Source organism: Solea solea, chromosome 5, assembly GCF_958295425.1.
Source record: "Solea solea chromosome 5, fSolSol10.1, whole genome shotgun sequence".
Classification (NCBI taxonomy): domain Eukaryota; kingdom Metazoa; phylum Chordata; class Actinopteri; order Pleuronectiformes; family Soleidae; genus Solea; species Solea solea.
Window position 1 is genome coordinate 26,709,931 of NC_081138.1, and position 10,913 is coordinate 26,720,843.

Below are 10,913 nucleotides of genomic sequence, written 5' to 3' on the forward strand. Positions count from 1 at the left end.
CGTCAGAGTGTCGAAAATGTGGTGGACGACCAAGACTGTTTCCTTAGTTTCAGCGATGTCAGATGTTCAACTGTCCCCGTTCTAGAAACTACAATTTATTATTTCTCATTTGGGTACACAAAAATATATCATATTTTATATGATCATTTTAATGAAATAAATATATATATATATAATTTAGGATATGTTGGTTACATTTACAAAACGGAAACAGTTCTGTCTGTCGTAGGAAAAGGTTTTAGTTGACCGACTCGTTTTAAAGCCACATGCGAGTTTGTAAACATTAGTCTCTCTGGCTATCTCAGCAGTAACTATAAAATACAACATTCAGAACACTTAAAGCACAAATCACATTTGCCTGGTTACCCGGTGAGTAAGTAAGTATGTGTGTTTTTGTACATTTTAATTAAAACCTATTAATCGAAAACAAGATAGTAGCATATAGCCTAGCTAACGCTGCAGCTGAAGTTATGGTAATCCAAGCTCTATATTTGCATCGTAAAGACAGAAACGAAACCGCAAATTAACTACGTGAAGTAAATTGATTGATCAGTTAAAATATAAAAACGCTTTAGTAATATGTCACTTAGTGCGGAAGCCGAGAGCGGCTATGGTTAATTCGAAATTATTCCGTGATCTCGAGATAACGGACTGAAAAAAGTATATTGGCGAATATGGCCGCTGTCGGCTTCCGTAACATGGAGACAAGAAAACTAACATTTAATAAAAAAAACAATGTACTCAAATACCCTAACACATAGGTCTCAAACTTGTGGCACGTGTAAATATATCAGAGCATAATTTCAAAGAAAATACACCCAAGTGCTGTGCTTCTCTATGTTTTCAGTTGCTACTGATGTTCAATGAAGACTCTGAAGCTGTTGTCAGTGGATCCATCTGACCGGGGCTCTCAGAGATGCAGACTGGGTCCAGAGTTGATGTCAGCGTTGGGTCTGAAGCTGGGCTCTCCCCTGCTGGTGTCTGTCCCCGGGGGAAGCTGCCTCTGCATTGCATGGCCTCGGTCTGACTTGGCAGAGGGCTTCCTACAGATGGACCTGAAATGTTGCTCCCCCAGTCTGATTCCTCACCCTCCCACACACCTGCATCTGGACTCCGATCAGCTCACACCTGTATCCTGTCCCAAACTGAAAACTATCAAAGTAACTGTGGTCGTCCAAAGTGCCAATTTTAAAAAGCACACGTCTTCCAGCCTCGTCCATGAGCTTGTGAAAGACATGTTGAAAGGTGTCTACATCCACGAGAAGCATGTGATAAACCTGGAGGACTTTGACACAGAGATTAAATATGTGGTTATTGAAGGCATTCATCCGGATTCTGCCAGTTCTGGATTAATCACCGCAAAAACTGGTGTGGAGATAACTGGGATCCAGACAGTCAGACATTACATGAGTCAACTGCGGGAGGAACACACAGTGTCACTGGGGGGTCTGGACGAGGTCAGCATGTTTGTTATGACATCATTTCTCTTCATCATCACAGAGTGTATTCAGCCTGATGTGACACATATGTTTCACTGTATTCTAGGTGAGCGCTTCCCTGAGAGAGATGCTCCAGCTGCCTCTGCTTTATCCAGGCACATTGAACTCTCTAGGTGTGTCATGTCCCAGAGGAGTTCTCCTGGTGGGGCCTCCAGGTGTGGGCAAGACCCTGCTGGTCCGCAGAGTGGTGGGGGAGGTGGGAGCCAGCCTGATGGTGGTCAGAGGACCAGAGGTACTCAAAGATACACACAACACACTATATTAGTGTATGAGAAGAAGAGAGAAGAGCGTGATCACAATAAATTACTTGAGCAAATTCAGCCAAACTATTTCTGTAATCATCGTACTTTTTGGAAAGTGCACTGGATCACTTGATTTATGGAGGAAAATAAATGTACTTATGATGTCTTCAGAAGTGAACTCCAGAACATTGGGTCCAGGTACCCGTTCACTTTTGAAGAAAGCACTGGGAGACTATGTGGGTCAGATATGGGTCAGATACGGTTAGCACTAGGAGAATGTCCAGAACATCCAGGCTTGATGTTGCGCCTGGCTTGATAAAGCAGGAAGCAGCAAACTCACTGTGAATTATGTGGAGAGTTTCCAGCTGTGCTCTCACATGGTCTCACTACAATATTATCCAGAACTGTGACTAGGAAGCAGGTTAATTTCCCAAAAATGTCCAGAATGACGATATGTTGTCTCACCTACAGCCCCTATGGACTGTGTCAGGAAAATGTCTGGACTTCATTGTTCATACATTGTTTTTAAAGCAAGATTTCTTGAAGGAATAGAGTTTATTATTATTGAATGTGATTGTTGATTTCAGGTGGTGGGATCGCGGCCGGGTGAGAGTGAGGAGCAGCTGCGTGCTGTGTTTGAGCGAGCTCGATCCGCAGCTGAAGAGGGTCCGTGTGTGCTTTTCTTAGATGAGCTGGATTCTCTCTGTCCAAGGAGAACCGGCTCATCGTCCCCAGAGAACCGTCTGGTTGCTCAGCTTCTCACACTGATGGACGGGATGGATCGGTCTGATCGCTTTCTCATTATTGGAGCCACCAACCGGCCGGACAGCTTAGACCCAGCACTACGCAGGCCGGGACGATTCGACAGAGAGGTACGAGCAAATACTGTAATTCAATTCATGTATCAATAAATGTAGATGTCTGACTTGTATTTTTATTTTTTTTCCTCAGGTTGTCATTGGAGCTCCCACCATGCAGCAGAGGCGATCCATCTTGTCTGTTCTGTGTGCGAAGATGCCTGTGTGTCCCAGTGTGGACTTGATGGAGCTTGCGCAGAGAACTTCAGGCTATGTAGGAGCAGATCTCAGTGCACTGTGCAGGGAAGCTGCCATGAACGCTATCAGGGAAAACTCCAAGGTAAATATAGTAAAATATAGTAATAGCAATTTATTATATTTACTAAATAGTTTATTACCCTGCAGGGAAACATTTAGACCTACATGTACGATCCTCTTTATATAATACATCTTTGAATTTATTTGTCTCATTAACTTTAGTTTCTGTCAAAAGAAAATAGCTTCAGCTAAATTTTATAAACTGGACCTTTAATGGAGCTGAACTATGAGATGCAGATGCAGATGTAGATTAATACATGTTTTTCCTTTGTTTGATATCATATCCTCAGGGTTCAGGGGCACAGAGCCTGTGTATGAATCACTTCCAGGATGCACTGAAGTTGGTTGGTCCCTCTTGTCTGCGCAGCAGCCTGGGCAGGACGGAGCTTTCTCCAGTGTCCTGGGAGCAGATCGGAGGCCTGGATGACGTCAAACTCAAACTGAGACAGGTGAATATGTGGCAGTACTTGATTTATTCAGTGTAAAACACAAAGAGCAGTCAACTGAATTCTCTCTTGTGTGTGAACATCAGAGTATTGAGTGGCCCATGAGATTTCCTGAGGCGTTCGTACGCCTGGGTCTTAGTCGTCCCCGTGGTGTGCTGCTCTTTGGACCTCCAGGATGTGCAAAGACAACTCTTGTCAGAGCTGCAGCGACCACCTCCCACTCTTCCTTCCTGTCTGTCAGTGGTGCTGACCTCTACTCTCCGTATGTGGGAGACTCGGAAAAGGCTTTAGCACAGGTACGTTGTTTTCACAACCAGTGAACCACCTGCTGTTTTTGTCCTCAGTGATCTGACTGCATTTGGACAGCATTAAGTACAATTGTTCCTTCCTCATTAAAATGAGTCATGGATGCATATCCTATGACCACATATGACCGGATCTGACTTCACTGTATTCAAATACACACTGACGTCATGTCTGTTCACGTGAGCGACGTTGTACAGATGTGTCTGACCTGTCTGTCCACATGCAGCTGTTTCGGCAGGCCCGTGCCTGCGCTCCCTGTGTCCTGTTCCTCGACGAGATCGACTCTCTGATTGGCTCGCGGTCGACCGGTCAGACGTCCAGCGGTGTACACACACGCCTCCTGTCTGTTCTCCTGAACGAGATGGACGGCGTGGGCCTGAAGACGGTGGAGAGGAGAGGAACAGAGAGGATCCTCCAGGCAGAGGGAGTGGGAGAGTGTCACACACAGGAACAGGTCAGACATTAGACACCTGTGTTACAGAAAGCATCAACAATCACTGACAGGACATGTGTTAGGTTTGAAGCTGTCATTAACTCTCTGACAGATGGACTGCCAGGAAGTGTGCAACAATGATGTGATGGTTGTTGCCGCCACAAACAGACCTGACTGCTTAGACAGCGCGCTCCTCAGACCTGGCAGACTCGACCACATCATCTATGTGCCACCTCCCGACCAGCAGGTGAATTAAAATTGAGATCAAGACATTGAGCAGTGTTCAAAATGGGTACAATCCATATCCACTTTTTTGATTTAAATATAATGTTAAAACTGATTGTACAATGTGACTGCAAATGTGTTGGTCCCCTATAAGCTTTACTCTCACTGTGTCTGGTCTTGGCTACAGAGATGCAGGTCTATGCGGAAAAATGCCAACATGATTTACGTGCTGCTGCTTTTTCTTCCAGCTTCTTCTCCCTAACCCCACCCCACGCCAACCCTCGCTGTTTTTATTCATCTGTGTAAAGTAGCCATTTCCAAACGGAAGAATATCACGGCCCATTTTAAAATCTGAAAACTTCTATTCTATTACATATGTATTTCATAAACAGACTGAAAATAACATTTGAATTTATTTTTTTGATTTCTTGCTGCCCAACTGCAGTATCTTCACAGCCCACAAGGAGGTGGCACACCCCTTTGGAAATCATTGATGTGAAGCAATGACATCACTATTACCATACACTGCTCATCAGTTACAGTTGTTGTACAGTATAACACTGTGAAAATATCTGCTTTCCTTCACACTGAACTCTCCATGTAGCATCACTGTGTGAAAAACTCTACTGACGCATGAACGTCATTCTCATTGTCCATGATTAGTTTTGCTTAAAGTGCTAATAATACCTTGTCGATGAGAGTGTTAATTTAGAGCACAGAAACAGCTGGGTAACCTTTTACATGCCTCTTTTCGCATGTCCAGGCTCGACTCGCCATCCTGAAGGTTTGCACTCGGTCCATGCCGGTCCATGCTGATGTGTGTCTGGAGGATCTCGCGACAAACACTGAGCTTTACTCTGGAGCTGACTTGGAAAATCTGTGTAAAGAGGTAACAAAGTACAGAATTTTCTTGTATCAAAGCTTAATTCTTTCATTTAACAATAAAAACATGAATGCTGTGTTAAATATTTCTCACAGCCCTGCACGTATGTGCCTGTGATTGAGAAATTCCATTGACATTCAACTGTATTTGCACCAAATCTGATTGTTTTAGCCAAAGATTATGCTACAATATATTATTTTTCCAACAATATTTTGTTTCCCAACCTTCAATTAAAAATAATTCCAGTTAATTCCAATGTTAAGTGCTGGAATTTCGCCACCCTTGCCATCTCTAGTTGCATTTATTTTTCCCTGAAAGCACTTTTATTTACTGTAAAAAAAAAAGCATGGGTTAGGGTTCTCAACTTAAGGGGACTTATGTTAAGACAGGATCATGTATAGGTTGTGGCATCTCCATAGCAACGCACCACTTAATTTCCAGTGTAATGATGTGAATCATTAGTGTTGCTGTTGTTGTTTTCCAGGCTGCTCTGTTGGCGCTGCAGACAGAGAACATGGAGGCTCGTGTCATCAAACACACTTACTTCCTGCAGTCCCTCAGAAAAATGAGGCCGTCACTCACAGCCCAGCAGATCCACACATATCAAACACCTCTCAGATCATGATCATGTAAATAGTATTAGGACAGACGGATATTTTAAAATAAAAATGACTACAACATGAGCTTTTTGTGTTTCGTATTTTCTTACCACTCACTTTTAATTCCTCAATGTGACCACAAGAGGGTGCTGCATATCCACAAGCTGTATCGATCAGCTGAAGCGCGTCTGTGGATGTAAGTATGAAAGTGCTGAATGTCAATGCAGGAAGCTCTCTCTCTGTCTACGTGCCTTTCACCTCGTATGAACTCTCATCCTGCCTACATCAGCCCGCCTCGCAGGATGCTGAGCTGAGAGTCATCCAGCACTTCTCTGCAACAACAGGTGAGACCTGTCACACACAGCTGTTCACGCTCTGCCTCACTGTTGAGTCGAATAGTTACACATATATATATATATATATATTTGATTTTCTCTTTAGGTTTTTGAATAACTAGGGGACAAAAAAATGTCTGCATTTTTCCAATTGCTGAGAAAGAGAAAGGAGGTAAGTTAGTAGTTTTATAGTATGGGGTGTTTTTCTATTTTAGATATTACCTTTATAACTCATGTATGATGTTATGTGCTCTATTGTTATGATACAATAATAACAATTTATTTATTTATTTTTAATGTCTGTTCCAGTTGATCCCTCTGATTGGGTTCACAGGATTAGCTGCAACAGGAGCCGTTTCTGCTGCATTCTACTTTCTATTTACTAAAAGTGATGTCATGTGAGTGTTTTATTATTTTTTTTATTTCTTATCTCTAGAAAATGAAACCCCATGGCGTTCATTCCATTAAGTCATTTCACTCTGCATTTATCTGTTGTTTACATACTTAAAACCCCAAGAAATGCTTAATTCATGATATCATATATTTTTGTTGTAGACTGAATAAGACCAGCAACCCACAACCATGGGAGAGAGTGGACCCAACCAAACCCCAGAAGGTAACATCTCACATTACGGGGTTTTTTGTGTGTTTTTTTCTGAAAGCTTGACTGGTTTGTCAATAAGCTGCAAATACAAGATAAACTTCCTGGGTGCAGTTGTAATCTGCTGAGTCACTGAGGAGGGAACTATTATTTATACAGTACCAGCCCTCGTCTGTCTGGCTTTTCATGTCATCAGTCCAGTTTGTAACGTTTAGCAGGGTTAACTGGCAGAAACTGAATATACTACTGTGTTTGTATAAGTGTATAATCACGTAAAAACACAAAATGTTCAGGTTTCTGTAGCCTTATGTGGGAATAAGAGAAAAAACAGAATGAGAATACTTCATTAATCCCTGGGGGGGGTTAAAGATGAGCAAGATAAGATTATCAAAACACAGACAGTTAAAGTGAATTAAAACAAGAAGATTGTTTGATGTACCGCTCCATTTCCAAAACTGACCACTTATTCTAGCAAATATTTTTGTTAGTGCCCAAATGATGGATAGTGTCTTAGGTTTCTATATAGACTTTGGGTATGACCACACTAGTGGAAGGTCAAAGGGTGAGGGTGATGCTTCTTAATGGAGCAAATGACCTTGTCATACGACCATGTACTTTATACATGGTCCTTGCCAACATCCTTTCTGGTGTGATAAGGAAGCCCCCCCCTCCTATAATTCATGGACACATGTGGGCGGGATGAGGGGAGGAGTCACAATCTTCCATCTCACCATAGACTGTATATAAAAATGTAGGTTGTCTTCCGGTTTCTAAACAACCCTTCCATTTGGAAGCCATCAAGCTTCACAATTTAAAAATGCCATGTCAGTTATAGAAGCCGAAAGCCAGGCACTGACTGGACAATCTCAGCTGTCAGTTACACTGGTGTCCACTTAAATTTGCCATGATTTAGCATCGATTTTCCAAAAATGTGCACAAAACTGACATATTGTGCTAGTGAAGAAGACCACATGTGGCCCTTCAGTCCATTTGTATGTTTAATAGATCAAGTACATTGCTATTGTGAACTAAATAGCATTCCATGTCATCACAGACACTTTTATTTTGAAATATCCATCATAATGGTATATTGTGATAGAATTTTAAACTTAAATCGCTCAGACCTACTGAGTAGTTGCTTGACTGGCCCCCTAGTGCCAAGACTAGATGCATGCACATGAGTTTGAGACCCCCCCCCATCCTGGACTCTACTTTTGACACCTGAAGACTACATCCTTTCTTGTATAAATGCTCTAAAGATGACACTAAATGTGTGACACACGGGAACTTTAAATTCTAAGTTGGTCATACGAAGCCTCATTTTTATTTTTGGCATTTCACTGCAGCTCATCACCATCAACCAGAAGTGGAGACCAGTGGAGGAGCTGGAGCTGGTGAAGAGCCTGACCAAGTGAGCAAAAAAAGGCCGACATCTGCTTATAAAACATCCACAGTGTGACGACCTGCCCGCCCATCTGCCCGTCTGCCCGCCTGACTGCCCGCCTCCACACCGCTCCCCCCCCCCCATCAGTCTAACAGAATCCTTTCTGCACAAACTAGGAATCTTTGACACTCAGTGTGCGGAAATGCTTCTGCTCCACTGGTGGGGTTTGACCCCGCCGAGTCCAAGGACGTCCATCCAAAACAATAGACAACTGTGATAACAGTTAATTAAACTGTCGTGACGTCAGCGCTATTCTGAGCGAGCTGCGTGTGTGATGATGTGATGGTGCAGCCGGTGGTCACACAGCGACCCAGATGTGTGTAAAAATGTAAACTGAGTAAACAATGTTCTGTACAGCGCTATTAAATTATTATTGTGTGAAAACATCTTTCTTCGTCTTTGTTCTTCACGTTCTGTCGTATGAGTAAAAGTAATATTTCTTTCCAACTTCACCTGCCTCTCAATAAGTGTTTGGCATCAACTGATGATAAATACAATGTTTGTCACTTCACTGTGAGATCGCTTTAGATTCAATTTGAAATGTGTTTTATCATTTGAGCTTACAAATTTTATAGAGGCATCAAACTTATGATTTGAACTTTTTTTAACTTATGACAGGAAAAGTGTCGCTTCTTATGTAGCAAACACAGTCATATTTATTTGTGCAATGATATTCTCCATGAATAAAGCATATTCTCACTTTAACTGATTCACTGGCCATCTCTGCTCTCTCGGTAAACATTTATCAAAATGACTTTCTCCTGAATTATATCAGACAAAGTTATCAAGCAAAGATAAGGACTGAAATAAACTAGCGGACCGTATCTCTGCGCAGATTAGGACGATAGTACAATTGGAGGTGTGCGATAATATGGACACTAAAACCTTTCACTGGAAAATAGATCGAAAACATGGGCTGGACGACTAATTCACTTTTGCAGCATGACATTTCTCAAAATTGTCTAGTGGTGGAGTGTAAATTAGGTTTTGTGACACAGTGATACGGCCTGACATACAATATCGTCTTCCTGAAAACCAAACATGCCCCACTGAACCCTCAACCCACTCACTCATTGTCTACCACTTTATCCTCATCCTCCACATGAGGGTTGCAGGGGGGGGGGGGGGGACAAACAACCATCCACTCTCACACCTACAGTCAATCTAGAGTGTCCAATTTCCTAATCCCAAAATCTGCATGTTTTTTGGACTGCGGGAGGAAACTGGAGAACCCGGAAATATGCAGGGACTGCCCTGCATTTTGATGCGGAGGTAGATTTTTCTCTCAGAAAATATCCCACAGTAAATAAAGAGTACAGTGTTTTGTCTTCATCTGTGTGTAATATTTGCAGTGTAGTGGATTTTTGTGGTTGAAGCTTCAATAGTGGGGGGGTTGTGTTTATTGTTTCGGGAAATGTTAGATGTTCATAAAAAAAAACCAAGGAATGTCGTTGGGAGGAAAGAAAAGGGTGAGGTGTCACCAGGCAGGTCATACATTTTAATGACAGTGAACAGTGAGGCGGTACGACTCGATATACTGGCATTTCTCCTTCTTTCAAACACGGAACAATAGACTTGTTATTTTACGGTTTTAGGTCACTTGAGAATTGTTTTATTTCCCTGTGATGTAGCAAACTTTGCTTTTATTCTCACATTACTAAATATATATATATATATATATATATATATATGTCCAAATAAAAAAACAACAACAAATAATGGATTCATAACATAACAGTCACTACTAAGCAACAGGCAGATGCACATATCTGCTCACGTTATGGTTGTGTGAGCCGTGAGCCTCTTAACGTCCACACTAAAGACAAACAGTGCCGTGAGACCACGTTACAGCCTGTGGGCCTGGTGACTTCCCCCTGTGTCTCAATGGATTCTTCATCAATTATTTAACATTGAACAGAAGAAGGTGTGACCACAGAGACAGAGACAGACAGTGAGACATGAGAATTGTTTCCTGGTTTAAGCTGTTGTTTCACCACACTCTGGTTTTACAGTAAACGCAAATCAGCAGCAGTCCTCTTCCTCTTTGGTGCCTTTCAGTGGATAAACTCTACAGTTCCTCTGATTTTACTGTTTTTAAAAAAAGATAGAGGTAAATAATCTACTGTAAAATAATCACAACTATTGAGTTATGTGCGTCTGGGGAGAGGTTATTTAGAGAGACAATGATTGAGCAAGGACATAGTGTGTGTGCATGTCTCTGGTTGGCTATATGGACCAATTGTCAAGAAAACCTACTTTTGGCTGGTCCACACATCTTTAATTGGCTTTTTGAAGATTAAGACCTGGTTTTAGGGTTAGGGTTAGGGTCAGAATTGGGTTAAGGTTAGGGTAACGGGCTAGAGAATGTGATGGTGTGTCCTCACTGAGACATAAAAACATGTTTGTGTATGTGTATGCTTTTATTTATTACCCATTTTCTGGCATAAACACTGACCTCCTCAGGACCAGTAGTCCTCCAAGAGGCCAAAACCTGGTCCTAATGAGGCAGAAACTCATTTCCAAAGAACTGGTTAAGTTTCAGGCTAAGATTTGAATTGTGGTCAAGTTAAGATTAGGTTTAGGTGTGAACTAGTTATGGTTAAGGTTATGGGATAACACCTTGTTTAGCCTGTAGGTTTACTTAAGGATAATTGCATGAACCTGTGTGTGTGTGTGTGGTGCTGGAATTTGACTACGTGACTGGACACAGACATTTGTGACACTGCAGACCATGTGACAAGTGAGCAAAAGCAGGTAGTGCTCGCACAGAGCATGACAAGTGAGG

The 10,913-nt window shown here is 42.1% G+C and overlaps 2 protein-coding genes across 3 annotated transcripts; both read left to right on the forward strand.

Moving 5' to 3' along the window:
• Positions 1 to 167: 167 nt before the first annotated feature.
• afg2b (AFG2 AAA ATPase homolog B) lies at positions 168 to 5,832 on the forward strand. Of its 2 annotated transcripts, none has more exons than XM_058628733.1 (11): positions 168 to 369; positions 848 to 1,457; positions 1,546 to 1,731; positions 2,329 to 2,613; positions 2,693 to 2,878; positions 3,147 to 3,305; positions 3,389 to 3,598; positions 3,835 to 4,062; positions 4,154 to 4,288; positions 5,030 to 5,155; positions 5,634 to 5,832. In XM_058628733.1, the coding sequence occupies exons 2-11, from the start codon at positions 864 to 866 to the stop codon at positions 5,772 to 5,774; spliced, it is 2,250 nt and encodes a 749-aa protein (XP_058484716.1). In that variant the 5' UTR covers positions 168 to 369; positions 848 to 863; the 3' UTR covers positions 5,775 to 5,832. The 2 variants fall into 2 exon arrangements, with proteins under 2 accessions (XP_058484716.1, XP_058484715.1); XM_058628732.1 differs by having other exon boundaries at positions 172 to 377.
• Positions 5,833 to 5,962: 130 nt separating this feature from the next.
• On the forward strand, positions 5,963 to 8,514 carry c5h15orf48 (chromosome 5 C15orf48 homolog). The gene is made up of 5 exons (XM_058629882.1): positions 5,963 to 6,092; positions 6,190 to 6,255; positions 6,393 to 6,481; positions 6,639 to 6,699; positions 8,031 to 8,514. Exons 2-5 carry the CDS (start codon positions 6,217 to 6,219, stop codon positions 8,097 to 8,099), a joined length of 258 nt encoding a protein of 85 aa, XP_058485865.1. The 5' UTR covers positions 5,963 to 6,092; positions 6,190 to 6,216; the 3' UTR covers positions 8,100 to 8,514.
• The last annotated feature ends 2,399 nt before the right edge of the window (positions 8,515 to 10,913 follow it).

Excerpts from the sequence above, each read along its gene's own strand:
- c5h15orf48 (XM_058629882.1), top strand. The coding sequence starts at position 6,217 with ATGTCTGCATTTTTCCAATTGCTGAGAAAGAGAAAGGAG. Across the intron at positions 6,482-6,638 it reads TTTACTAAAAGTGATGTCAT|ACTGAATAAGACCAGCAACC; the intron begins GTGAGTGTTTTA and ends TTTTTGTTGTAG. Across the intron at positions 6,700-8,030 it reads ACCCAACCAAACCCCAGAAG|CTCATCACCATCAACCAGAA; the intron begins GTAACATCTCAC and ends ATTTCACTGCAG.
- afg2b (XM_058628733.1), top strand. The coding sequence starts at position 864 with ATGAAGACTCTGAAGCTGTTGTCAGTGGATCCATCTGACCGGGGCTCT. Across the intron at positions 2,879-3,146 it reads CTATCAGGGAAAACTCCAAG|GGTTCAGGGGCACAGAGCCT; the intron begins GTAAATATAGTA and ends TCATATCCTCAG. Across the intron at positions 3,306-3,388 it reads TCAAACTCAAACTGAGACAG|AGTATTGAGTGGCCCATGAG; the intron begins GTGAATATGTGG and ends TGTGAACATCAG.